This window comes from Brienomyrus brachyistius, chromosome 8 (assembly GCF_023856365.1).
Source record: "Brienomyrus brachyistius isolate T26 chromosome 8, BBRACH_0.4, whole genome shotgun sequence".
NCBI lineage: Eukaryota > Metazoa > Chordata > Actinopteri > Osteoglossiformes > Mormyridae > Brienomyrus > Brienomyrus brachyistius.
In genome coordinates, this window is record NC_064540.1 from 30,507,583 (window position 1) to 30,534,516 (window position 26,934).

At 43.2% G+C, this 26,934-nt stretch overlaps 1 protein-coding gene across 1 annotated transcript; it reads left to right on the plus strand.

Annotated features, from left to right (window-relative positions):
- Positions 1-286: 286 nt before the first annotated feature.
- LOC125747821 (H(+)/Cl(-) exchange transporter 7-like) lies at positions 287-18,951 on the plus strand. The gene is made up of 16 exons (XM_049023331.1): positions 287-290; positions 12,378-12,427; positions 12,520-12,636; positions 14,119-14,173; positions 14,301-14,361; positions 14,715-14,856; positions 14,960-15,053; positions 15,780-15,958; positions 16,738-16,789; positions 16,894-17,021; positions 17,447-17,532; positions 17,655-17,787; positions 17,882-17,941; positions 18,218-18,394; positions 18,498-18,578; positions 18,807-18,951. Exons 1-16 carry the CDS (start codon positions 287-289, stop codon positions 18,891-18,893), a joined length of 1,506 nt encoding a protein of 501 aa, XP_048879288.1. The 3' UTR covers positions 18,894-18,951.
- Positions 18,952-26,934: the final 7,983 nt, after the last annotated feature.

Here is a 26,934-nt window from a genome sequence, read left to right on the forward strand (position 1 = left end):
TATTTGACTGTATTAGGAATAAATGGTGTGCTGTAAGTGTCTTAATGACAATATGTGGAATGCTGTTTTATTGATTCAGATGTTTGCATTAATGCGGTTTAAAAGGGGGGGTTCTATTTTTAGTTTATCTAAAAGTTAAATATTAAATTGCTAAAAAGAAAAAAAAAAAGTATTAAGGGTGAACTTTCCTTTTAATAATTCATATGGGCAGAAGTGTTAAACCTATTGTTCGATTGTCTAATTGGTTAGCTTTTCATTGCAATTTATTGCGTTGAGTAACTCATTTATGTGTTTCCCCAGTGGTTTGATCTTAAACTTTGATGTTTGGAGGAATTTTATTCAGAACAAGTTATGTATAATTGTGTGGAAATTTGAAGCTGAGATTGGTCATTTATTGTATATTTTGTGTGTATGTGTATATATATATATATATATATATATATATATATATATATGCATTTAAAGTAAAATTTTGTGTTTGCTCATAAGATAGATTGGTGAAAGTTGGTGTTTTGTGGTTTAAGGTTTTTCACCTGTAAATGCCTGGCTTGAGGAAAGCGAAGATAAAATAAAAAGGGATAAAGAGTCCAAAAAGAAGGCCTGGTTATTCTGAGTGAAATCCAGTTATATGTTCAGTTTTGGTACATCTCTATCAAGTGAGGGGTAAAGCACAGTAAGAATTGTGATCACTTGACAATCATTGAGGGGAAAAATGTAAAAATATACACAGTAAGGACAATATAATCGTAATTTAATGTATCCCTTCTGCTCTTTAAAAAGCACAATGTCTGACTGACAAATATGTCTATTATTAGCACATTTTAATAATTTAATTAATATTAAGCAGTACACCTATTTCCTGTAATCACTCTGCGTTAAAGCAATTTTTAAAACTAGCTGTGAACTGGATGCTGTTCTGACTGTTGTTGCCATGGTGCCTTATTTACTTTCAAATCGCATTGTCCACAACCTGATCAAAGGACCAAACTTTAAAATCAGTGCAGGGTAGTGTCGCAAGTAGTGATGCTTAGGCTTTAACCTATGTCCTGGAAAGAAAGAAAATCTACAAGCAAGATATTCTTGGATAAGAACGTCAAGGTATGCAACCTCTGGCAATAAAATTTTCTGTGCACAAATCAGCTCCACAATGTCTTTTAGCTGAAGGGTCAACTGCCAATCATCATCTGTGGGCTCTTTCACCTTGTCACACATGATCACAGGAAGAAGTCTTAGAAAATTCCAGTTCTGAACAGCCTGACCATAAAGCTTTACTCCATTGGAGTTTACTGCACATGGCTTACTCAACACATCAGAGCCACTGTACTTAAATTTCTTAATGCGTCTATTCAGAATTGAATAAGTGAACCACTTTTTTTGCTTGATGAAGTACTTCAGGTAAAGGGCTAAATCATAGGAAAGGATACCCTCAAAAATGTCATGGCCTAAACAAGGTGGCAGGCCAGGCATACAAACATCGAAGTAATTCAATGAATTAAAACTCAGATATTATACCTTCAACGTTTTGTTGTTCCTCAGACTGTAAAATGCATTTGGATCTGTTTGAAAATCTGTTCGGGTTGTCCGGCAATACCTGCAGAAATATTCAGAAAAACTAAAATTTTCTGTAAATCCACCGATATTATGAGACCCCAAATTGTCCCCTGCAATGCACAAAACAGTCCCTTTAACTTTTTCCTCTGCCACCGTTATTCCATTGTCTTCCAGGTCTTTTAAGTCTGCAATGAGCCTTGAGAAAACTTTGTCATGGCCAAAGTGTTTGAAGTCTTTTTCCTGACACAGCATTACAAGTGACATGTGGTCTGTACTTGATGAGGTGGTAAATTAGCCAGAGACAAATATACAGCTACTACTTTGTGCTGCTTTTTGCTGAACCTAATGGGTTCACCGCCTCAAAAGAATCTTGATACAGAATTAGTTTTAGACATGATGGGTTTTGAGAAAAGAACTCATTGTTTTTATATACCTGACCATCACTGACATCACAAAGCACATCAGTGTATGGTACGTATGTACCCTGTGCAGCACAATTCTGCCATAAGTCTGACTCCAGTAAATGTCTCAAAGTGTCTTTCAATGGAACATAGTAGGCAAACCTCTGTGACCTTGTTTCATCCCTTCCTAAGTACAACTTTACAGGTTCTGTGTATCTAAACATCTGTTTAAAAGCCCTAGTTCTTGAAAAATTGGTTCTCATTGGTCCTTCATGACTAATGGTGAAAAGGTCAGATTCCTTCACAACATCACATATACTACCAATAACCTCATCTGTTAATTCAGTTAAGTCACTTTTCAGGAATGCACTTAATTTATTCAAAGTATATGTCTGTCCTAGTTCATGTATGCTTAGCATCTCTTCAATAATATTTTGTATAGTTGATGCTGGCAGAAGAAACTGCCCATGTAATTTCAAGTAGAAAAGAGAAATATTTCTAAGAAAAAGGTCACTGAAATTTTCTGTAAGATGGACTTCACCTTCATCAGTCTCACTAAATCTCTCTGTAGGGCCTGTAACTAACGGTTCAGTTTCAAGAAACTGAGAAACTGTCTCCTTATAAAGATCTCTTATACTGTCCACAGAACATTGTCTGTGTTTCCTGGACATGTAGGCTGTAAACGACGATCTCACAGTGAACGTATGGTCGCATCCTGTCACCGGACATGTCACAACACGTCCTTCGGCTATATGTTCCTTTAAGTGAGCTGTTAGTGATCTGACATCGCGACATTGGCGCTGGCACATAGACATATTACACGTAAACACCGTAAGGGCATTTGTAGTATCAATATATGAATCTGTGTTATGTTTACGGTAAAAATGAGCCTTAAATTCCCCATATGAACGAAACGTATTGTGGCAATCTGTAGCGCCACACTTGAACACGCATCGTGGTTCATGACGGTGAAGTTTGACATGTAAAACATGTTCCCTAAGGGTTTGCACTGATGTTCCACAGAAATAACAACTAAACATTGTAACTGCGTGAACAAACACGCACTCTATTGCTGTTTTAAACACCTAAATGCTGTTTCACATCCCGCTTGCAAATCTAAGTTTTACATGTGCTGCCAAGATACGTTCATGCGCCGTCAACACGGTACATGCTACTCGTGTTTAAAACCACACACTGCTTAACACTGCTTAAAACGATTTAATTTAACTTACCAATTTGCCCAGACACATTTATTTTATTTTATATTCCCACTAGTTTGTAGATTTTTTTTTAAATGTTATGTTTGTTATTGGGTGCTTTCCACTTCATGTACCCACATACAGCGCTGGCTTAAAGCAATACATTCTGGTCCTGACGCAATGCATTGTGGTTAGATTTTTATCGTCCGCTGCATTGTCACCATGTCACGTCGTACAAAAACCTCGCGAGAGCAAGACAGATCATCCTGCACCTCTTAAGTGTTATGTAGTTTTGCCTGAAACGCAAAAATAAAACAAAGCAATTAAAGCCGATCAGTGGCTCAAATTCTGCTGTAGCGATTGAAGAACTTTTGTCGGAAGTTGGATTCGAATCCACGCCTTACTTCGGAGAACAGAATACCCCTTACTTTGAAAGGCCATTTTCGCTGCGCAGGAGGCTTTAGACCGCTCGGCCATGGGGCAGTTTCCAGTTGAACCCTAAGGAGTAGGTTAAGTCCAGCCTTGGCTTCCAAGCTGACGTTTTTCTACATATGTGCTTGTGTATCATGGACAGTAAGAGGGGGCAGGCAAGGAGAGAATTTCTCTCTTTGGGGATCAATAGAGTGTTGTTATTATAACGTCTAAAACATATGATGGTCTGTCGATAAATCAATAACAATATCAATGAAGTCAATGTTTATCTAAAGGAATCAGAATTCAGGAAAAGCCAGGGGCCGGACCGAGTGTAGGGGGCGTGGCCAGAGACAGCCTGCTGACTGTTCCAAATCATGGGTGCATGTTACAAGTCCGGAACATATTTTAACTTAGTACTAACTTAGCATCATATTTGATCTGATTCGACTGAATATCCCAGGTTTCCATCTCTCATGCATCTGGTGTGACGTGTTTTCAGACTCTCAGGCTGGCGCAAAGAAATCTTACGGGAATTGAACGTCTCACTCCGGTCAGCTGACCAAAGTTGGTAACCTTGGTATTGTGTGTAGGAGATTCGGTATAACTATAATTTCGTTCTCCATTTACATGCCCGTAGTGTCTTTAACCGGCTGCACAAACTGGATCCGCCTCCATTACGACACAACTTTGCCCTTATTGGCTTAAGAATTTAGTCACATACATGACGTATATCTGCTATTTCTCCCGAGAAGCAGGTAAAGCAGTGGTAACTGCTTTGTAGTTAATTTACCTGGTAAAATTAAGTTTAAATAAATGATATAAATACTGTAATAGTACTCGTGAGCTTTGTTTATTTGTTATTAGTTATTGTAATGTTGCGCTGCTTTATTTGTTTAATCGTCTAGTCTGTGGAGACATTCAAGTTAATCAAATAAGAATTGCACTGTACACTGTACATGACCATAAAAACTTTGTATCCTTGAAATAAATGTTTTTGATCTTTTCCTTGGCAGTTATCTTTTTACACAGGGCCTCTATGTACACGATAGTTTTTTTTTTCACGACTAACAGTATGGATCAGGAGTTGGTTATTGTAAAAGAAGTAATGTGCATGCAGGTGATATTTGTATAGATTTATCCACACCCTTGTAGCAGTGCTGCCATTGCAGTCAGATCTCGCAAACTAGGAGTATTAGTTGTCTTTATTTCTCTTTATTTCTTGACGCCAACCCTCTCCATTAATCCGGGCTTGGGACTGGCACCTACCTGAGCTGGCTTGCTCCCTTAAGTGGCTGGGTTAGGCTAAACTATATATATATATTTACCAAGACTACAATAAAACATCTCGAAATGTGTAGTCTAGCAAAACGCAGTTTAAAGAAGGTAGCCTACCTGGCGAAATTGCAAACAAATTAAGGGCGTTAGGCAGCCTTTAGATCCTACCCATCATGCACTGCAGTTTTTTGCTAATTCCTCAAATGGAAAACTGTCCATCCATCCATCCATCCATTTTCCAAACCGCTTATCCTACTGGATCGCGGGGGGTCTGGAGCCTATCCCGGAAGCAATGGGCACGAGACAGGGAACAACCCAGGATGGCGGGCCAGCCCATCGCAGGGCACACTCACACACTATTCACTCACGCATACACTCCTATGGGCAATTTAGCAACTCCAATTAGCCTCAGCATGTTTTTGGACTGTGGGGGAAACCAGAGTACCCGGAGGAAACCCCACGATGACATGGGTAGAACATGCAAACTCCACACACATGTGACCCAGGTGGAGACTCGAACCCGGGCCCTAGAGGTGTGAGGCAACAGTGCTAACCACTGCACCACCATGCTGCCCCCTAAATGGAAAACCATTAAATACAAAAGGAAAACAAAAGTGCTGTAAGACTGTATACTTATGTGTATGTTAGTAAAGGCTGTAGCTGACACAACGGACCCCACTAATTAGAAAGGGGTAATTGTACACATGTGGCATCCAGTATGTTCTTCTATAACAGTTTTAAAAAAAAAAAAAAAAACTCACATTACACAAATTGGCACTATCAAAACGAGGATTATGGGGAAAATGGGGACTGTGATGGAGATTACATACACGTAGGCATGGTATTTAGTTTTTTTTAATCTGGTCACCTTCCAGAGTAATTGTAAACTAAAACCATCTTCACCCTATTTGATTCTTTATAAATGGACAATCAGTCGTGCAGTAAATGGGGGTATAGAGAGACACAGAGCTTGTCTAACAAGAAACCCTGGGAAGCTAACATTAATAGGGTGGGTATGGATAGCAAAACCATTGATACAGATTACAGATTTATATCTCACCTGAACCCTGGCGGGCTCCGTGCCAATAGGGGTTGGGATTAGGGTTAGTTAACTTAAGTAGTAATATTGATGTGTATATTCTCCTATTCTCCAGTCAGTGAATCGTGAAACGTAATGTTAATATGTTTCTATACCTATATGTTCTGCTTAAAAACCCATAAAGGCAAGCACAGTGTTTAGACATTCTGTTACTTAGACTAGTAAACACTAAGATCCTTCAGCTTTCAATTAACCTGACACAACAGTCTAAACAACAAATGTGTGCCATGTCATTTGTCATCTTTACATCTTGTATCCTTTATATGGTAATTGGATTTTCAAGGTGGAATTGCAGGTCGATCATTTTAAGGATCTAGATGTAAACCTCCCTGGTGTTGCTTTAATATTTTTTTTGCACAATTTGCTTCACACACTTCCTCCAGCAGAGAAGCTTACAATACTACACCCCACCAAATGACTGGATGATGCCTTTTTATTTAAGGTCTGGCTGTGAGCCTCGATTACCGATACACTATCTTCAGGCTCCTGCCGGGATCAGTCAGTATGGTGGACCTTTGGAGGAATGGGTACAAAACCATCAGGAAAGTTTGCAGGTGCTTCAAGAGTATGTGAAGGCTTAGTTGGAGGAACAAGCCACACCACGAAATCGGAAACACAATGAGTTGGTTAATGATTAGGGGTTTGATGAAGGTCAGCTGGTGTGTTTGCGGAACCATGTTCGAGGTAAAATACAGGATCATTGGGATGCCTGTTTGTATATGGTAGTTCGGTGTCCCCAAGATCAGGGTGCAGTTTACTCTGCAACTCCAATGGAGGGGGACGGGGTTGTCCGTCAAGTTCACCGAACAGAGTTGCGTCCAGTACCACAGGGGGTTGTTATGTCAGGGGAAGATGTTCTGGTAATGTCTCCTGAGTCTGGGTTGCCCACAGGGGCAACAGAAATGGAATCGGATGAGGACTCTGTGATTTTACGGGGACAGGGCTGGTGGGAGGGGTCGCAATAGAGCATCCACAAGTAGGCCTCGTATAATGGAGGAGGTTATGTCCCCCCCGAGGTGTAGAGACCAGTTAAACGTTCGGTGAGGTCCACCACTGGTCATCATACCAACCCTTATAAGTTACCACGGTCAGTGAATGATCGTTCGGTTGGGGAGGAAGACCAGTGGTTTGGGGATAGAATTCTTAGCTGTGATCGTTGGGTCATCAATTTCATTTTGGGGGATGGATTGTAGCCAGGCAATTATAGGCAGGTATAGGAACTGCAGTTCGGACTGGAGGCATAGCCGGGGCGAGATGGCTGTGCATGTTCCGATGGTAGGGCATATTGGCAAAGGAGCAGGCACGGGAAAGACAGGCAGGGTCCTGATAGATTTGGTGGAGCATCGGCGGGCATATTGAATTTGCAGTGTAGCAGCCTTTCTGTTTGCTTGTTTCAGGGGTGAACAATCTTATCCGCAAAGGGCCGGTGTGTATGCAGGTTTTCGCTGCAACTCCCTAATTAGATTTCTAATTAGAGGACTGATTAGCTGAAGAGTCCTCATACCTGGTTTTGAAGAGCTGACCTAAAGGTTACCCCAAAAACCTGTTTTTTTTTTTGTTTGAATGGGGCAGTGAGTCATGGGGTAAACTACTGTTCTTTAGGGGTTTTCAAGGTGGAATTACGGGTCGATAATTTTAAGGATCAGGTTGTAAACCTCCCTGGTGTTGCTTTAATATGTTTTATCTGAGGTTGTATCGTGTATTATCAAGCCAGCCGGCTTAGTGGCCTCGGGAGCGGGGTTTAGTGGGAGCAGCTGGCTAGTTTTATTTTCTTTTTTGTTTGTGTCTTTTTCTTTGTTGTATGTATATTTTGGGTTCATTATTAGGCAGGCTGGGCCTTTTGGCACCTGTAGTCTGGGTGCTGGATTGCCCATAGGGGTCTTTTTTATTGCTGTGATTTGCTGTGTCATTCACTAGTGTGATTTGTGCTGGATGTGTTTTTAAGGTTGTGCTGTGGCGTGTACCTGAGCAAACTTTGGGCAACCTGTTCTCTTGTTGGCTTTATTGACAAAGGGTGGATTAGTCTAATTACGGCCTGCTACAAATAGCTGCATATAACGTATAAAAAAAATCACCTTATGGGTGCTCCGTAGGGTAGCAAGATCTTGAGTTTTTTTACAGTACTCGGGTACGTTTTAAAATTTTCGACCAATCAGCAAACATTATTCTGACAGCATAGCTGGGAAACCAATGAAAAGTGAGTGCAACGTTCTAGAACTTGACTTCGGGTTGACGCTCCCTATAAAAGAGCTGGGTACTGCTTCAAGGCGTTCAGTTGGCGCTACCTCCTGATAGAGTAGCACTGTACGGCTCTTGTTCCGTAAAACAACATCAAAAGGATGAAAAAAAAAACAATATTTAAAGAAGACGAAAAAAATCAATTTTTAAAGAAGACGAAAAAAACATCGTCTAAAAAAATAAGCCAAAAAAATAATATCCGAAGAAGGAAAAACATGCAAAGTAAAAAAAACAAACAAAAATAAAAAACAATATCCAAAGAAGAAGGAAAAAAACATCCAAAGGGAGAAAAGAAGAACTGAAGGGCAAACGAGGTAGGAGGAAATACAAATTTCGTTTCAGCACCGTTGGAGTGCCAAGCCGTGAAAAGCATTTGGCCAGAAGACAAGGTAAGTGTTGTACCTGTTATTTTAAAACAGCGCTTTTCAAAATGCTGCTTTATAATCGTTTGAGATCGTTAGCCAGTGTGACAGCTGAAGGCTTTTTGAGTTTACCAACATAAAGTTTTATTTCTGTATTAGGACATTGTCAGGAACAATGATGTGTTCATCGCTATGATGTGGTCAAAAAGCGATGCATTGAATCTTAGAAACATTTGTGATTTTTCAAACGATGCTTTTCCTTTTATTTAATCAGTAAAATTTCCATCGGTTTTATATAGTGCCCCTTGAAATATGTCTTTAGCTCATTTTCCGGGCATTTTACTAGAATGCATCCTGAGAAATACACAAGCTCTGCTGCATTTCCGTGCCTCGATGTTTAGTGCCGAGTATAATTGTTGCAGTTGCCTTTTATATATTCCATGAGACCTGTTGGTACCAAGAGAAGTGTGAGACTGTCAGGGTGAATTTATCATACAATCGCACGCATAAATACCTGAGGGTTGCCAGTCCTTTTGCGTTGTTACAGGAGGACTAGAGCTGACGAGTGTGTTTCTACACACTATCAAGGGCATTGTAGTACAGTTTTCTCAGGTGGGAGAATGCTGCCGATCTCCTATTTGACAATACAGCCCTTGATATATTAGAATATTACAGAACTAGAAGCCTTTTGCAAGGAAGAATGTGAGAAAATCCCAAGTACAAGAACTGAAAGCCTTTCAGCTGGCTATAAGAAGCGCTTGTAAGCTGTGATATCTGGCAGGAGGTGTTACTAAGTACTGATTACGTAGGGTGCCCAAACTTTTGCAGAGTGCCATAATAATGTTTTTATTTTGTAATTTTGTTCAATTTATGGCATAAAAAGTAACTATTCATCAATGTTTGCTGAAAATATTGTGTATTTTCCCCCCAGTTCCTAAAGAGACTGTATTAACTGATATTGTTGCTTTTGTAATTGAAAAGATGTTATTTGTCAAGGGGTGCCAAACCTTTGCATAAGACTGTACACAGTGTGTGTATGTGTTTATGTGAGTGTGTGTCTGTGTGTGTGTTTATATATATATATGTGTGTGTGTGTGTATATATTTCTGTATATGCATGTGTATATATATATATTTATATATAGTTCACACACATTCAAACTTATTTGAATACACATTCAAAATAATTTTTATTATTATTATTTTCGTTTTTTTTTTTTTGTGTGTTTTAAAATGTTTTATTTTTGCAATGGAAATAAAAATAAAGCAGTCCTCCGTAGAGGAGGGGTGGTGGAGGGAATATATATATATATATACATATATATAAAATAATTGTCACACAACTGGGGTGACATGCCTTGCCTGCTCACCCAATTTTAGTGCACTTTAGTTATGCTTATACTACGGGACCGTTGAATGCTTGAATCTGATTGGCTGACGAACGTTCTGAGGTGTGCAATTATTTTCAGATAACCGCACGGCGAACGTAGTTCCAGGTAGCTCTCTTGACCGCATTACAGTTCCATATCACTTCGCATAGTTAACTGTAATAACGGAAATTAGCATACAGTACCTATACAGCACACAGGACTAACAAAAACAACATGACAGACGATTTTCCGAAAGTAAATTTTAATATTTACGGTGAATATGAAACTTTCAACAACTGGGCTGCAGCAGTATTAGTTAGCCTAGTGTACCAACTTAAAGGCTACACATGACATTTCTCACTAGCGAGGTAATAACAGCGCTGCATCTTAAAGCAGACTTACAGTTTAGAGACGGTGCTTCAGAACACTGTTGAGGGACACACAGTGTAGCCTAATTCATACAAGCTCTCTCTCTCTCTCTCTCTCTCTGTTTCTCTTTCTCTGTGTCTCTGTCTCTCTCGCTGTCTTTCTAATAACTTCATTATTAACTGCATTAGTCTGCTATCAACGGCTCAAACCTCCATTGCCAGCTTTAAAATGACGTTTTGGAACTAGCAAAAGAGCCGTTGGATGAGATGCGGAAGAAATAATCCTACTCACAATAGCGATTTAAGTAGAAAAACCGGACAAATCCCTTGAAATATATCATCTGATCGATGTCTTGAGGTGTGGCAACCGTAGTATAAGCGGAATAATTGACTCCGGACCGTTGAATTATTAGAAAATAATGCACACCCGAGGTGTAACGGCCACTCCGCTTCGCGTCGTGGCCGCATTACCACCTCGGGTGTGCATTATTTTCTAATAATTCAACGGCCCGTCGTCAATTATTCCTTACATAATGACCTTCTAGTCTCGATACACCCATATATATATATATATATATATAATGTGTGTGTGTATATATGTATATATGTGTGTGTATATATGTATATATATAGTTTTTTTGTGTTATTTTTTTGCAATAGACAATAAAAATAACGCAGTTCTCCATAAAGGAGGGATGGTGGATGGAATATATATATACATATATATAAAATAATTGTCACACAACCTGGGTGACATGCCTTGCCTGCTCACCCAGTTTTAGTGCACCTTAGTTATTCATAATGACCATCTAGTCTCGATACACCCATGAATATATATGTATATATATATATATATATATATATATATAGTTTTTCTGTTTTTTTTTTGCAATAGACAATAAAAATAACGCAGTTCTCCGTAAAGGAGGGATGGTGGATGGAATATATATATACATATATATATAAAATAATTGTCACACAACCTGGGTGACATGCCTTGCCTGCTCACCCAATTTTAGTGCACCTTAGTTATCCATACTGACCATCTAGTCTCGACACACCCATATATATATATATGTATATATATATAGATATTTTTTCTTTTTCTTGTGTTTTTTTTTTCGCAATGGATATTAATAATAAAGCAGTCCTCCGTAAAGGAGGGGTGGTGGAGGGAATATATATATACATTTATATAAAATAATTGTCACACAACTGGGGTGACATGCCTTGCCTGCTCACCCAATTTTAGTGCACCTTAGTTATCCATAATGACCATCTAGTCTCGATACACCCATAAATATATATGTATATATATAGTTTTTTTTTTTCGCAATGGACAATAAAAATAACGCAGTTCTCCGTAAAGGAGGGATGGTGGATGGAATATATATATACATACATATAAAATAATTGTCACACAACCGGGGTGACATGCCTTGCCTGCTCACCCAATTTTAGTGCACCTTAGTTATTCATAATGACCATCTAGTCTCGATACACCCATAAATATATATGTATATATGTATTGTTTTTTTTTTGTTTTTTTTGCAATAGACAATAAAAATAACGCAGTTCTCCATAAAAGAGGGATGGTGGATGGAATATATATATACATATATATAAAATAATTGTCACACAACCTGGGTGACATGCCTTGCCTGCTCACCCAATTTTAGTGCACCTTAGTTATCCATACTGACCATCTAGTCTCGACACACCCATATACACACCCGAAGCTCTGATCTCAGATCAGTTCCATGCCTCCAGAATCTAATGTTACCCTCAAGGAAGAAGGGAAGCTATGATGAGTAAAAAAAAGGTTATTAGAGTGTCCTGTCAGCGTTGGGCTTCTTCGGCCTCCGCCATTGATTTTTCGGTTTCAGGATGGAAAGTACAAGGTGGCTCTGTGTTGATGAATAATCCAGGAAAAAAATGCCACAAAGGCATGGAGTCACACCAGTGGAGTCTTATCCTTGCAATAAAGACCCCTGTATGACCTTTGCTGAATATTTCCAGTTTAGTGGAGCTGATCTGTGAGTAATGCAGTTATGCAGCAGTTTCTGATGGTTTCCGGTTTTGCAGGTGGTGTCCTTTTTCAGCTTGGAGGAGGGAGCCTCCTTCTGGAACCAGATGTTGACCTGGAGAATCGTGAGTGACGTTTCCGATTAGCATACCTGATCTCCTTGCCCCGCCACGGGGCTCTGGTGAAATGTAACTATTCAGTGACCCGTATCTTTCAGTTCTTCGCTTCCATGATCTCGACCTTCACCTTGAACTTCTTCATGAGTATCTACCACAACAAGCCGGGAGATTTTAGTAACCCAGGTCTCATCAACTTTGGACGCTTTGACAACGATGTAAGTTTCCCATTTCTGTCGGTGTTGTGATGTAGATTGTCCTTTTTAAAAGTCTGTAGATGGAATCTTGAAAATCAAAATATTGGGCATCGGTAATTGATCTGGTTGTCTTGGCCAATGGTATGCTGTCCGCAAGTCAAGTAGCTCTTGGGAGATGTCGGCCGTTACCCTCTGACATTGGTTTCCTGCCTCCCGTTAGTCAGTGGGGAAAATGTGATGTTTATGGATGTCTGGACAACTTAGAGTGGAGAGCATTTTATAATCATTACCTCGTTTGGGAAAGGCGAAAGAAGACGGTATAATTTTGACCAAAATCCAGAATGAGACCAAGTTCACACTGTTCCCGAACATGTTTTGGTCTTTCCTGTCCGTGCCGTTCAAGAAGGGGCTGATCTGTGAACTTTATGGGGAAACAAGGGTGAGAGAGAAAAGGATGAGCTGTTATTTCCAGAAAGGGCTCGACTCGGTACCCTGTCACATGAGCAGTGATGTATTTTTACCTGCCTTCTGGTCACATGGGTTGGAAAGGAAACCATGAAACGTTTGTTGGGGGACTTGGACACAGCCCCCACCCCGCAGCGCATGACTTTCCTGGGAGGCCCCCTGGGCTGGAAATATAGTCATCACCTCGGTGGACATGAGTACCGCGCTGTTTTAGTTGGGCCTCCTGGTTTAGGTAGGCATGTTAGCCATGGTTGTGGATGTTTCTCGTTACAAGAGAGGCACCTGTAGCAGTTTACATGGTATGCAGATACGGTTGTTTATTTTATTTTTTTTAAACGCAGCAGAATTTTTCCCGCCTTCGGTGCCTGAAGTTTTTGGGAAACGTTTGCCCCGGATGCCCACTGTATGCTTCCTGTAGGATCACAACACGTTCACCATTCTTTTAAAAATTATACACTACTGTGCAAAAGTCTTAGGCAGGCAAAGAAAATGATATTTAGATTATCCTCGTGTTGGTGTAAAACTATGATATTATGCCTGTGAAAGTGTGTCAACTTCGCCATTTCAGAACCTCTGCTAAAATCATCCTAGTATTTGCAGCGACCGTCCAATGCAGCCATGTGTTTTTTTTGACTTGGCCACCAGCACACCTCATACAGCTAGTCAGTCTCTCACTGACTTTTTAAGCCAGTATATTTAATTTTTTTTAATTCAGCTGTTGGTGAAATTTAACAAAATCATGGAACGGCTGAGGTGCCCCTGAGGAGAAGTTTGGGAACTGAAGCGGTGTTCATCTAGCCATCCAACTAGATATCAGTAACTTTTTAGAAAATAGAAGAAATTACTATATATATATATATATATATATATATATATATATATATATATATATAAAATAAAATTAAATTAAAAAAAAAGAGGCAAACAAGAGGTGCCCCCATGTGTGTAGTCCTGTAGGGTGTGATGTTGTCATTTGCATGTTTGACTGGAGGATTCTGGGTATTGATTTTTTTTTTTTTTTTAACCCCCCCCCCTCAGAGCACGGAGTACTACCTGTATGAGATTCCTCTGTTTATCGTCATGGGAGCCTTCGGTGAGAGAGAGAGAGAGAGAGGGAGCGTCTTATTGTGGAAACCCAAACCTTGCTCTTTTACATCTTAACGGACTGGTTCTGTTTCTGGTTTTCTCATGCCGGGCCCATGTCTCTTTCCCCCCCGCAGGTGGATTGCTGGGAGCACTGTTCAACGTCCTGAACTACTGGCTCACCATCCTCAGGATCAGGTGTGCCTGTGTGCGTGTGCCTGTGTGCGTGTGTGTGCCTGTGTGTGTGTGTGTGTGCGTACTTCTGTGCGCATGTGTGCCTGTGTGTGTGTGTGTGTGTGCGTACCTCTGCCTGTGTGTGTGCACGTAAGTGAGGCCTGTTTGGTTTTTACTGTGTCACGCCTGTCTGAAACTTAGGCATCTTAACACTTGAAATTAAATAATTAAATAAATATATCCCGAGACTGTGGGGCTGACCTTGAAACTGCCCCACACTGGTTTGATGCAAATGAAAGTTGTCCCACAACAAAATCATTAGCTGAGCCACCATGCCCCCCCCCCCCCCCCCCCCCCCCCCCCCCCCCCATCCCCAGGTATATCCACCGGCCCTGCCTGCAGGTGATCGAGGCCATACTGGTTGCTGCCGTGACGGCCACTGTGTTCTTCACTATGATCTACTTCTCCAACGACTGCCAGCCCCTGGGGGAGGATCAGCTGGAGGAATACCCCTTGCAGGTAAGGCAGCTGGAGGTGGGCTCTCTGTGATTTCATTGGCTGAACAGCTGAGAGGGTGTGTATCCTGTCCTCAGGCCTGAACCTCCACTTATCCCTCTCACAGCTGTTCTGTGCTGATGGCGAGTACAATTCCATGGCCACGATCGTCTTCAACACCCCGGAGAGGAGTGTCCGCAGCCTGTTCCACAGCCCCGCAGGTCCGTGGAGTTTCCAGCACGTGTTTCAGGGCAGGATGGGTCGTGACCTGAAGCCGGATTGGTCGCCCCTGTTGTGCCCTTCTTCTGGAAGAGATTATAATTACAGTCCGTTGTCCATCTTTAGAATGAACACCTGTGTTTGATATTGGTGACAGGCTGGCTAGGTCCGGGGCAGCTGTTTGAACAGTCAGACTCGTCTGCCACCTCTGTCGTGTCGTAGGTTTGTTTACGGGCCGCTTCTGGCTGATTGTTTTCCCAGACAGACAGCTAAACCCATACACACAATCCTCCTCAATTATTCAAGGCTTCCCTCATTTGGGATGGGGGGACTGTCACCCTGCCTGGGGAGAACAGGAGCGCTTCTCAAGTGCCCTGACGAATGCCACCGTAGGCAAGTTCGAACGGCACTAAACTGTGTTCATCCATGCCCTCTAGTGGATGAAAGACATACCAAAGTAACATGGCTTGGTCTTGATCGGCTCCAAATTGCACTTTACACCAGGTAGAAAAATGGAAATGATCATATGAAAAATGCCATTCATCATGAAATAATTTCTGTACACCTGTATCCTCATTACAAGGGTGAATCAAGTAAAACTAGCTGGTTTCGCTAGATTAGCGTTCTTGGGGATCAACTACATGATCAACATTTTAGCAAAAACGTGGGAAACACTGACTTAGGTGATGAATTCCACCACCACCACCCCCCCCCCCCCCCCCCGGCAGGTTCCTACAATCCCGTGACCCTGGGAATCTTCACCATCACCTACTTCTTCCTGGCCTGCTGGACATACGGCCTGACTGTGTCCGCCGGGGTCTTCATCCCCTCGCTGCTCATCGGCGCCGCCTGGGGGCGGCTCTTTGGCATTTTGCTGGCCTCCATTACGCCGCACAATTCCATACAGGTACATCAGGACGGGTCGCCGTTCCTGGGGAAGCGCCGTATAGCCGGTGAGGCGGCGTGGTCCGCTGGCGGAGGAGGGGCCGTCACGATAGCAGAACTCTTCCCTCAGCAGAGAGAAACCTCACAGTGGCGACGTTTTCCACTGACCTTGATTTTTTTGCACATTTTGAAGAAGCAAAACTGAAAATCCGTTAATGGGTACGATTATATTTCAGGAGGACAAGCCCTCAAACGCTTTCAGTTTGATTGAAGTGGTTTTTGTGGCGATTCGCAAAACTGAAATGGAAGCCGATTTTGCGAACTTGTTGCTGTGTAGGACACGATGACTTGGTTCTAGAGCTCGTATCTCATGAAAAGCTCAATCCATGTTGAGGCACGGAATCATAAATTGCAGGTGTTGTTTCCATGATGTTACTTAATGGAAACACCCTTTATGCAATTTCACTTTGTCAACAAATTTGCTTGTTTGTGCAGAACTTTAATGGAAACGCTGCAGGTTTTGATATATTAAGGAAATTGAACGGGGTCTTTAGAAGTCAGAGGGCCTCCTTCAACACCCGCTTTAGATTGATTTCCTCTTTGTTGTCCAATCAGATTTACTCTTTAAGCAGTCACGTGACTCTTTGAAGGTGCCCTATTGGTTAGTGCTGTATCGATTTCCTGGGCCGCCCAGCGTCATGTCGGCATAGATGTAGTTTAACATAATGTTTGTTGGAAGTAAAGCCCCCTCGAAGTTTTTGAATGAGCATGTTTTATGATTTGTGGCGTTTCGTTTGACAGACCTTGGCCGACCCTGGGAAGTACGCTCTGATTGGAGCCGCCGCCCAGCTTGGTGAGTGTCCGTCCGCGGTCAGCCTGCTTTTCAGAGCTCGTCTAGAGGTGCATGGAGGCACATGAGGCTTCGGGTTTGCGTCTGTTTACGAAGGTCTTTGCCAGGTGGGATCGTGAGGATGACCCTCAGCCTGACTGTCATCATGGTGGAAGCCACCGGAAATGTCACCTACGGCCTACCCATAATGCTGGTTCTGATGACGGCGAAGATCGTGGGCGATTATTTCGTGGAGGTCAGTGTTGACGTTTCGGGTTGGAGCGGGTTGGTCCATTTGGCATTATGTGTGAGCCTGTCAGTGAGTGATGAGCTCATCGCCTTTCAGACCGTGCAGAACTTGGAATCGGGCCAGTCGTGTTTCGTTAACTGCTCCGGTCTCATGTTTGCTTTTGGTGTGGGTGGTGCAGCTAGCCACCAGTCTGACGCCATCTTTTTTTCATCTGTCCTTCCAGTGACTGATTTTGAGAACCCTTCCGTTGTTTTTGCACAGCTGTCTAACTTAAGGTGGCACATCATGCTGTGACAGCTCGTTTCGCTTCTCTGTTCCTCAATGTGCCAGCAAATCTGCTTAGAGGAAGTAAAACTTCAAGGGGTGGCAGCTTATGAATGTTGTGCAGATGTGATCCTAAGCTCTTCTGAGTGACTCGAATTTTCCCACAGGGGCTATACGACATCCACATCAAGCTGCAGAGTGTGCCCTTCCTGCACTGGGATGCCCCAGCCACCTCCCACTCCCTGACTGCCAGGTATATTGCCCCCTACAGGATTTTCCCTGCTAATGCTTCAATGAGCCCAGTACACGCCTTTAGCAAGACATTGGTGCTTCATTCTCACTGTATATTCAGGTTTGGTGTGTCTGTCCATTCAGGGAGGTTATGAGCTCTCCAGTAACCTGCTTCAACCTGGTGGAGAAAGTGGGCACTATTGTGGATGTGCTCAGCAACACCTCGACCAATCACAACGGGTTCCCTGTAGTCTCCGGGTTGAGTGATGGCTGTGAGGTATGTCCCTCCCACTAGGGGTGATTTTGTTTTCCTGGAGATTTGTCACATGATGTACTTTGGGGCTTTGCTAATCTGAATTTTGTGCTCTTAGCCAGGGAAAATCTGTGGCTTAATCCTGCGTTCCCAGCTTATCGTGCTCCTGAAACACAAGGTGAGTGTGACCTAAGGTTCCTGCAGAGGTCAGCTGAATAAGGAACATGTCTGTCCACACTAACACCTATCAGGGTGCTTGGTGTATATGCATGCCTGTGAATGACAGTGCAGCTGACCAATGAGGGGTTTGATTATTGAATACCTGGATGTGACTGGCAGTGCGATTGACCAATGAGGGGTCTGTTTACTGCGTACACGGTTGCGAATGTCAGTGCAGCAAGCCAATGAGAAGTGTGCTCATCCACGTTGTGACCGGTGTACTCTTTTCAACCAGGTGTTTGTGGAACGGGCTCGTTCTCGTCTCAATCTGCGCAAACTGCAGCTGAAGGACTTCCGGGATGCCTACCCTCGCTTCCCTCCGATCCAGTCCATCCATGTGTCCCAAGACGAGAGGGAGTGCATGATGGACCTGACGGAGTTCATGAATCCCACCCCCTACACTGTCACGCAGGTACTAGTCTCAGTCTCAGCCTTGGTCTTGGTCCTTGAGAACCAGAGACACATTTGACTAAACAGTCATGTTCTGCGACTGTGTTCTTCTGCCTCTTTTTCAGGAGACGTCGCTTCCTCGTGTCTTCAAGCTGTTCAGGGCCCTTGGTCTGCGGCACCTCATTGTGGTGGACAGTGACAACCAGGTGCGTCTGCCTTGCGAGGTCCTCAGGCCTTCGTCATCTCCAGCACATATCTCCATTCTCATTGTAAAATTCGAAAATTACTGCATCGGTTTTCAGCCAGTGGCCGTTGGGCATCCATCTAGATCAAGGTTATCACCCTGGTTTCCTGTGCTACTCCCACCCCTCCCTCATAACATAACCAGCTATCTATGCCCTGTTCTACGTACCAATCATGTTCCCGGTGCCCAGGTGGTGGGACTGGTGACGCGGAAGGACCTGGCCCGTTACCACCTGGGCAAAGACGGCCTGGAGGAGCTGCAGCTGGCACAGACGTGATGCGTGGAAGGCGACTGCCGCGCTGCTCACCAGGCCAACCCCCCCTGCCCCCAGTCAGCCCCCGCCAGAACCCGCACCGGTCGTGCATTTCAGCAAAGTCCGGAACCCGGGATGCCAATGACTGACTTTCTGGTTTCGTTCACCGAGGGTTGGTTGTGATGGGGGAGGGGATCGATTCCATGTGTGTTTTGCGACTTTTTGTTGCCCCCTCCCAGTTTGCACATAAAATAATTTATCCGTTATGTTTTTAAAGCACTTCAGAGAGAGAGAGTGTGTGTGTGTGTGTGTGTGTGTGTGTGTGTGTGTGTGTGTGTGTGTGTGTGTGTGTGTGTGTGTGTGTGTGTGTGTGTGTGTGTGTGTGTGTGGTTCTACACACACTTGGGTGTCAGTCCCGCTCTGTGGTCATTTGCAAAGCTTTGGTAGCATTGTGATATACATTAGTGTAAATGTGTAAAAAGCATTTCAAGCTGTGTGTGTGAGAGAGAGAGAGAGAGAGAGAGAGAGAGAGAGATTAGCCAGGCCAATAACGTTCCTCTTTTACTCAGAGTTTTTTGAGTGTGGTCTATTGACAGAGGGTACCACAGTTTTCTTGTGACTTTAGTTTTACTTTAGGGGAAGTTAATTTTCCTCTCCCAGATAATTGTCTTGCACATTGTACCATTAACCAATGCCTCCCACCCCTCCCATGCCAGTGTAGGTAAGACCAACCCTGCCCCCCCCCCCCCCCCCGGAAAAACCCTGACTCGCTTTGACCTTTTTCTCTCATGCTGGATGCTAGCGGTTTTTAACATACAGTGTTTTTTCTCGTGAATTCGCCCATTGGCTGACTGCCACACTGCCTGCGTCCTCCCCCACCCACGCCAGTACGTGACAGTATGTATCCCCCCCACCCCGGGTGATTCTCCAGGTCCTGTGTTTTTGATGGCGATTTGTCTCTTGTTGCGCCGTACAGCCTCTAGGTGGCAGAAACCCTGGTTTCTGATATATACCTGAATAAATTATGCAAATCGGGGTCAGGTTTACATGGGTCGGGTGCCAAACAATGCCAGTAGTGTGTGTGTGTGTGTGTGGGGGGGTGACTTCACAGGTGCTCTCCTGAAAATGTGTGTATATCATTGTTTTTAAATGGCACTTACTGAAAGCAGAGTGGGGTTCAGGGCAGCTTAATGATTTGCAAGGTGACCATGGGTCGTGTTTGGCCAAGGGGGCGCTAGTGTGTTGAGGAAAGGAACTTATTCTGGTCTTTGCAGGCTGTGCTAGAAACCCAAACCCACCCCCATGGCTGTATGTGGCTCCGCACTTTAAATGCTTCTTACCCCACCTCGTTTCCCATCTGCGCCCTACAACTTACAAATCCTTGCAATGTCACGTGCAAGGGGGCCCCCTACTGGCCAAGCAAGGCCCTACAGTCGCTGGTGCCCTTGGGGGTCCAGCCGTACAGTTTTTGCCAACAGCAGAGTTTACACTTTGACTAGTTATGTGCTGTTTAGTTATTTTGTTTTTAATTAAGGTGAACTTGCCTAAGTGACCCTGATCAGTTAAATAGGGTTTTTACCCACCCAACAAGCCTATCGAAAATGGACATACCAGTTAAACGGTAAACGATGTGAATCCCTTATCAGATTTTGATTTTATTCTGAATATTAAATGTCGTGTTTTAACTCAACCTTAAATAAATTAAAGTATCTCCATTTTAAAGAGCACTGTGACTGGATGAGAGAATTGTTTCGGCGTTGGCAAGTACCACCTTAGCGTACATTTATAGAAACGGCTGAAATATACTGGATAATTTTGCATAATTTTTATTTTGCCAAGCTTGATTTTCTTCTGTGATTTCTGAAATCTAATAAAGGTTTTGATGCATATGCCTATTTGTATTGCACGAGTCAGTCATGCTGTTTAATAAGAATCATTTGTATTTATACAAACAATGATAAAAAAATTATTGTATTAAATGGCGTGTTTGATGATACTGCTGGTGACTCCGTGGCACTCTTTGAGCAACGTGTCCGTATCCTAATTTTCTACCTTCTGACACACAAATTCTCAGACTAAATGAGATTACTGCAGTCCCGTTGCCGGGGTAATGCAATTGTTTAGGTGGATGTCGCTGAATGCATTTCAGTGGGAGGTCCAGAAAGCCTGGGACGCGATTTGACGGGGTAGAAATGAGATGAACGGTTCTGTTGTACCTTGCAGATTTGTACCTTGCAGATTTCCCTCGATTTGCTTATTAGTTGCTGGAAATCAATATTTAAAAAAAAATGTGCGTTGAACATGCCTTTCCATCCCGATCCATGAACCCAGTTTTCCCAGATATCAGCAAAACAATGAGAAATTCTATATATAAAAAAAAAAAAATCAACATTTGATTAAGTTTTATTAATGCTTGCTTTCATGTTAAAAAATTTTGGTGCACAATTTAATTTTTTTTTTAACACACAACATTTGGTTGAAATTGTAACGTGGAACATCAAGTCTGGGGCGCAGTTAAGGGGGGGAGATTAGGACAGTAAAAAACTTGGAACATAACTGCATTGGTGTGGGTTTGTGGCCCAATATGATATGCATTCATGGGGCCCAAATTCTCTAGCAGAATCACAGCATAGATTTCTTTGTATATTTTTTAGGTTTAAAGGACTCCGGAGATTGAGATATTGTGTTTTTAAAGTTTCCTTGGACTCCCACAGTAAATTTTACAGAGCTGGGGTCTCCATAACTTTTGCTGTGCAATAAATTTTGCTGACTGGGAAAGGGGGGGGGGGTTCCCCAAGATTTTTGCCGGCTCGCCTACCCATCGGCTCACCTTGAAAATGCCCAAAATGCCACCTGGCTGTTCAGCCCTGCTATAAAGTTGCAGAAAGACACGACGTTGTACTGTGACCTTACGATGTTACAGATCCGAGAAATAGCGTACTAAGCAGCACGTGTTTCCCTGCTGTGTTAAGGTGGGCCTTAGAAACCCATAACGCACTAATGCAGCTCTGGATGGCGGGCTATGCGTCAGTAATGCTGTCAGAGAAGATTCACTCATTAGTCTGATGTGAACTTAATCAGATTATGGGTCCTTTTTAGTCGCAGAATACAACATAATCCATGGCAAATGGACATCGGTGCCGTCTTTATGATGTTATGCTGACAGTGCCTTTAATCCCACCCCCCACCCCCCACCAATCCCTTTCCCAACTTCATGTTGTCTCTTAATCCTGTATGTTTCAGTAATATGAAGACGGAATTTCAGTATTCTCTGTTGCGGTTGTTTTATTTTTATCTCGCGAGTTTCATGCATTTTTAAGAACCGCGCAGAACATCAGTTAACTCTGTGCTGCTGGAATCCTGAGGATTGCCTTGATGGGTAGTGTAGGAGTTGAAGGATTTGCGTAGTCAGATTTAATTTTTTAAAAAGGAAATCTATTAAAAAGTAACATGCATAGTTTATTATTATTATTTTTTTTTTTTTTTACATAAGAATTTCAAGAGAAACTGAGAGCCTCGTTTTAATGGGCTTGTCTGGTAAAGTTAGTTTGACACTTGTACTGCATGTATTATTAAACATTTATCTATCCATCCATCCATCCATCCCGGCTCCGTCAACATGCAAACTTCAGTAATTCAAAACACTTAGTATTGAGCTTCCATTGTGAGCCTTAGCAGCCAATAAACAAACCGCCAATAATGAATATCACAGGCTTTGGTGATGGACACAGACTTCCAGACACGCCCCATATTCCTGACGCATTCCTCACCATGACCCTGTCTACTTCACATTCGCAGCCCAATATTTCATTCAAACTGGAGTTCGAAAGCTTGTTGGAGCCGAATGGACAATTTTAAAGACCAACATGGCAGAAAATTCAGTTCTGAAAGAAAGGAAGTTTCGATTTTTAATGAACTTATGAGATGCAGCAGAGATTCATCTTACCCTCAGTAATCTTTAGTTATAGCTTTCAGGGACTGGGATATAGATAATTTAGAAATGTGCTGCTTTTTAAAACACTAAGTAGGATTCCAATACTTTTCCAAGACACGGTATAATAGTATAATGTATTGTTGGTGCGCTGTGGGAGGGAGGTGCTGTCCTGGCAGGGGAGACAGGTGACTGAAACCTTTTGTAGCGATTTGTTCCGCCTGTCTGTTGGGCAGAATTTAGTTTGCTCTCTTTGTGCTTCCAGTAAATCTAGGTCCCGTTCCCATCATACCAGCAAGTCCGTGCAGGGTGGATCTCTGGCTAATCTCTTTTGTTGTTTGATTCCCTCCACGGAGGAAAAAAAAAAGAACTCGAGGTCACCTGCGGTTCCGAACCACATCTCCAGCAGGTCAGTGATCTCAGAGTAGCACATGCCGTTTATAAGCCAAAAGAAAAATGGTTGAAAAGTACGACACCTGTGTTATTCTATTTTGGTATTTAAGTGACAGAATTCCACTAAAGGTGAATTAAAAACTTGCTTAATTTATTGAGAAATGCTGAAGAAGTAAATGAACAAAGGATGAGAGAAGCTGCTGGAATCTGAAGCAGACATGATGCAGGTTCGAAACTGCACAGTTTTGATCTGGAATATGGGACACAATCCACATTATAAGCACTGAGCTAAATGCCAAGTTTTAAATGGCTATTTATCTATTACAACCATTGTTTCAGTGAAAGTTGTATGCAGATGTTTATTACTTAGTAATAAGGCAATATTTGGCTCAACTATGGTTTGTCTGTTACTAATGAAATAAACTTTTCCTATATATAGAGACACAGGACTTTTCTCACTTCTGATCTAAACCATAATTTAGTCTGTTCTTATTTAACATGACACTATAATAAAAATACATCCGAAGTTAAAAATCCTGGAAGACTGCGTCAAATAGAGCAGCAGAGCACCGCCCCCAAACAGCCTCTGTGGGGCAGCAGTGAGCTCAGAGTGCATCCCCCCCCCAGGAGGCAGTGTTAGGAAGAGCAGGCTGCTGTGGGACTTGCTGGTGACCCCAGGGACTTGGTCTTGCCGTTGTCCTCTAAGGCCTGGGCGAAAAGGGCAGGGTTACGGCTGGAGTGCCGCTGGCGTCTCACAAAGGGAAAGACACTGGGGCATGATGGGAAGGAGAACATGTTAGCGTTCCGCTAACACTTGTGGCACTGCCTTTTCTAAGTCAGCCATGTTGGAAAATCCTTGACTACCATGGAATTACAAACAGAAACTGGAGAGCATCACAGGGGACGCAAAAGCAATTAACATTACAGAACTCTGTGTAGTCTTAGTGACGAAGCTAAGCTGAAGCCAGCAGTTCACACTAAGCCCAAAAATCCCTGGAATTAATCGTTAACAACCCCAGAAACAGAACCTGTGTGTATCCCACACCAATATGAGTCTTATCCCCTTATATAAAATACATGGAATATATTACAGAAAGACCCCTTTTATAGAAGATAATAGTTTTACCTTTTTTTGGTCTCTTGTGGTTCTATGGCTCTAGCCAGCATGTTTTTGTAGAGATCGGACTTTAAATAGCGGGCGTAGGAGTCCTGAGGGTGAGAGGAGAGGCTGAGAGCCCGTTTTAATGAAGCTGTCATCCACTTTCATGGCTGTGCACAGTTAATGCTCCTACCTTCTTCATCAGGAAATAGATGTGCATCTGGGCGTCATCCAGGACAAAACGATGTGGGCTTTTCATGCCCTGCAGGGTCTTCTCCATGGTCTTGCTGTCCACGTTTACCCACTTGCTGGCTCCCGGGGCCAGGAACTGCCTGGGGGGAAGGAAGTGATGAGCCTGAGCTTTGCAGTCCCACTGGGAGTAAGCAAGTGCCACATCAGGGCCTGCTCTAAATTCAACTGGGATGCAAACTGTCCCACTGGGCCACAAGGTCGCACTCACTTGTAGACCTCTTCCACCTTCTGCGGGATCGTAGCGCTCTCGCCGTGCCGGATGTCCTCACAGGCCTCCCAGAAACAGAGGTTCTCCACTGTGAATGAAACAGCGCATGCATCAGCTACCTGCAGGAGGCGCTCATCACGATGCCAATATGGAGGAGAATTGCCTTTCATAGAGGGATCATGATTATTAATTTAGCAGATGCTAGATCCTATTTTTTTTTTTTTTTGAGAGGGCAGGGTCAGTCAGTCCCTGGAGTAACTGATCGACGGCCCAATAGTGAGGTCACTCAGCTGACTCTGGGATTTGAGCTGATGACCTCCTGCAATGAATCCCAATCTGCTGAGTCACACACTGCCCAAATAGGCCCGCAGTGATCAAATAATGAATATGATTCTTACTTGCTGACGATGCCTCCATGAAGCTGATCTACTTGGGCGGGGGGGTCTACATGCTGCTCACCACTGAACTCCTTCTCCAGGTACTCCCTGAACTTGCACCGTCCCAGAGGGTCCCTAAGGAGCTCCGTGAAGCCGAACCCCCATCGTTCCACCCGCAGCTTGGTGGGTGTCTCCACCCTGCACCAGGAGGCGTGGAAGTGAAGAGACGACAGTCACCTCTGGGGGTGTGGCCCTGAAGAGGCAGGATGGGGCGCGGTAACGCACACTCACATGTCGGCATTCAGCGTCCAGAGTGCCGTGTCATCTGTTATCCAGGGGTTGCTGGGGGGGCAGCCTTGCATCATGGGGTCATGGTTCAGGTACTGCTCGCTGAACTTAAGGAAGCTGAACACAGAAGACCAGCCATTCCCAGTTTTAGTCCTACTTTCTATAATCCTTGCAAGTCATCAAATATTCAGGTTCAATGCTGGCATATTCCAGCAAACTGGAGCTCGAAATGGTGACGAAATGATTATACGTCATTGAACCCTATAAGGAAATTCTCTTTTCATCTCCTCCATCTTGCTCTCCATAGGTGAGAGAAAGCTTGGTAGCAAAGGGCAGCTGCCCGTAGAGGCTCCCAGGAACCTGGGGGTTAAGGGCCTTGTTCAAGGACCCACAAGTGTGCTGAAGCCAGGCTTGAACCGGCGACCTTCTGATCAATATTAAGTAATTATTTGCAGTTAAATACAGTTCAATTCAGTTTAATAGTCAACCGGTTTCAATATTAGTTAGGCATCATTAATCCAGGATATGTGTGACTCTGAGATTTATGGTGAAAGATGGATGGGCAGATGGACGAAAGAACGAAATAACGAGGTTAGATTTTCACAAAGAGCAGTCCCCAGCATTTTTGTCAGAATTAACATGAAATAGATCCCCCCCCCCCACCAATCAGAGGCACAGTATACAGAATACCCAGAGATATCCCCCAGTTAGGGACTAATGTGGACTGGTGTCGAACCAGTGGTCCCCCAGCTATGCTGGGACTGAGGCTGAATCACAGGTGTTGGGGGGGGGTAGGTGGGGGAGGCTGTTATCCAACCTTTCCAGGCAGATGGAGGACTTGACCCTCGAGCGGCCCAGGGATTTCCTGATGTGTTCAATCTGGTGTCGGGAGCCATGAAAAATCACACGGGGAATATAAGAGTCAGAAAAAAGGCACAGCATGGTACACATCCAAGCCCTGATAAGAGCCATGCTGTTGTACCTTTAAACAGAATTTGTCAATATCTGAGAGCCAACAAAAGAAAACGACAACACAGATGTAGATCCTTCCGAAGCAATTTTCTTATGACAGCATTCTTAAGAGCCCACTTAATCACCCTCTTTGGTTGTTCTTGGCAACCATCCCATCAGCTGAAATAGGTTCACTCTAAATTCTTTCAGGCTTACCTCTCTTTTGTAGTAGTCCGCGTTCTGTTCTGTAAAGAAGGAAGAAACAAAACCGTCTCTAAACATGATATAAGCCACATGTTTATGGGAGTTTTACTTGCGCAAAAATGTTCTGAGGGCACAAGGTTCATTGGTTCAGAGAGATAACCAATCAGACTGTAGAAGTGGTGGATACAGGCAACTAGAGGAGGGGGGGGGGTCAACCAATCAGATGTCTTGTTCCTGCCTCCTCTAGTTCCTTAGACCCACCTCCTCTACAATCTAATTGGTTATCTCTCTGAACCAATCATTTTTCCTTCTGCCCTCAGAACATTTTTGTGAGGGTAAAACTCCCACGAGCGAATCACATG

Coding starts and splice junctions, on each gene's coding strand:
- LOC125747821 (XM_049023331.1), top strand. Junction 12,428..12,519: donor AGATGTTGACCTGGAGAATC/GTGAGTGACGTT, acceptor CGTATCTTTCAG/TTCTTCGCTTCCATGATCTC. Junction 17,942..18,217: donor TCGTGCTCCTGAAACACAAG/GTGAGTGTGACC, acceptor CTTTTCAACCAG/GTGTTTGTGGAACGGGCTCG.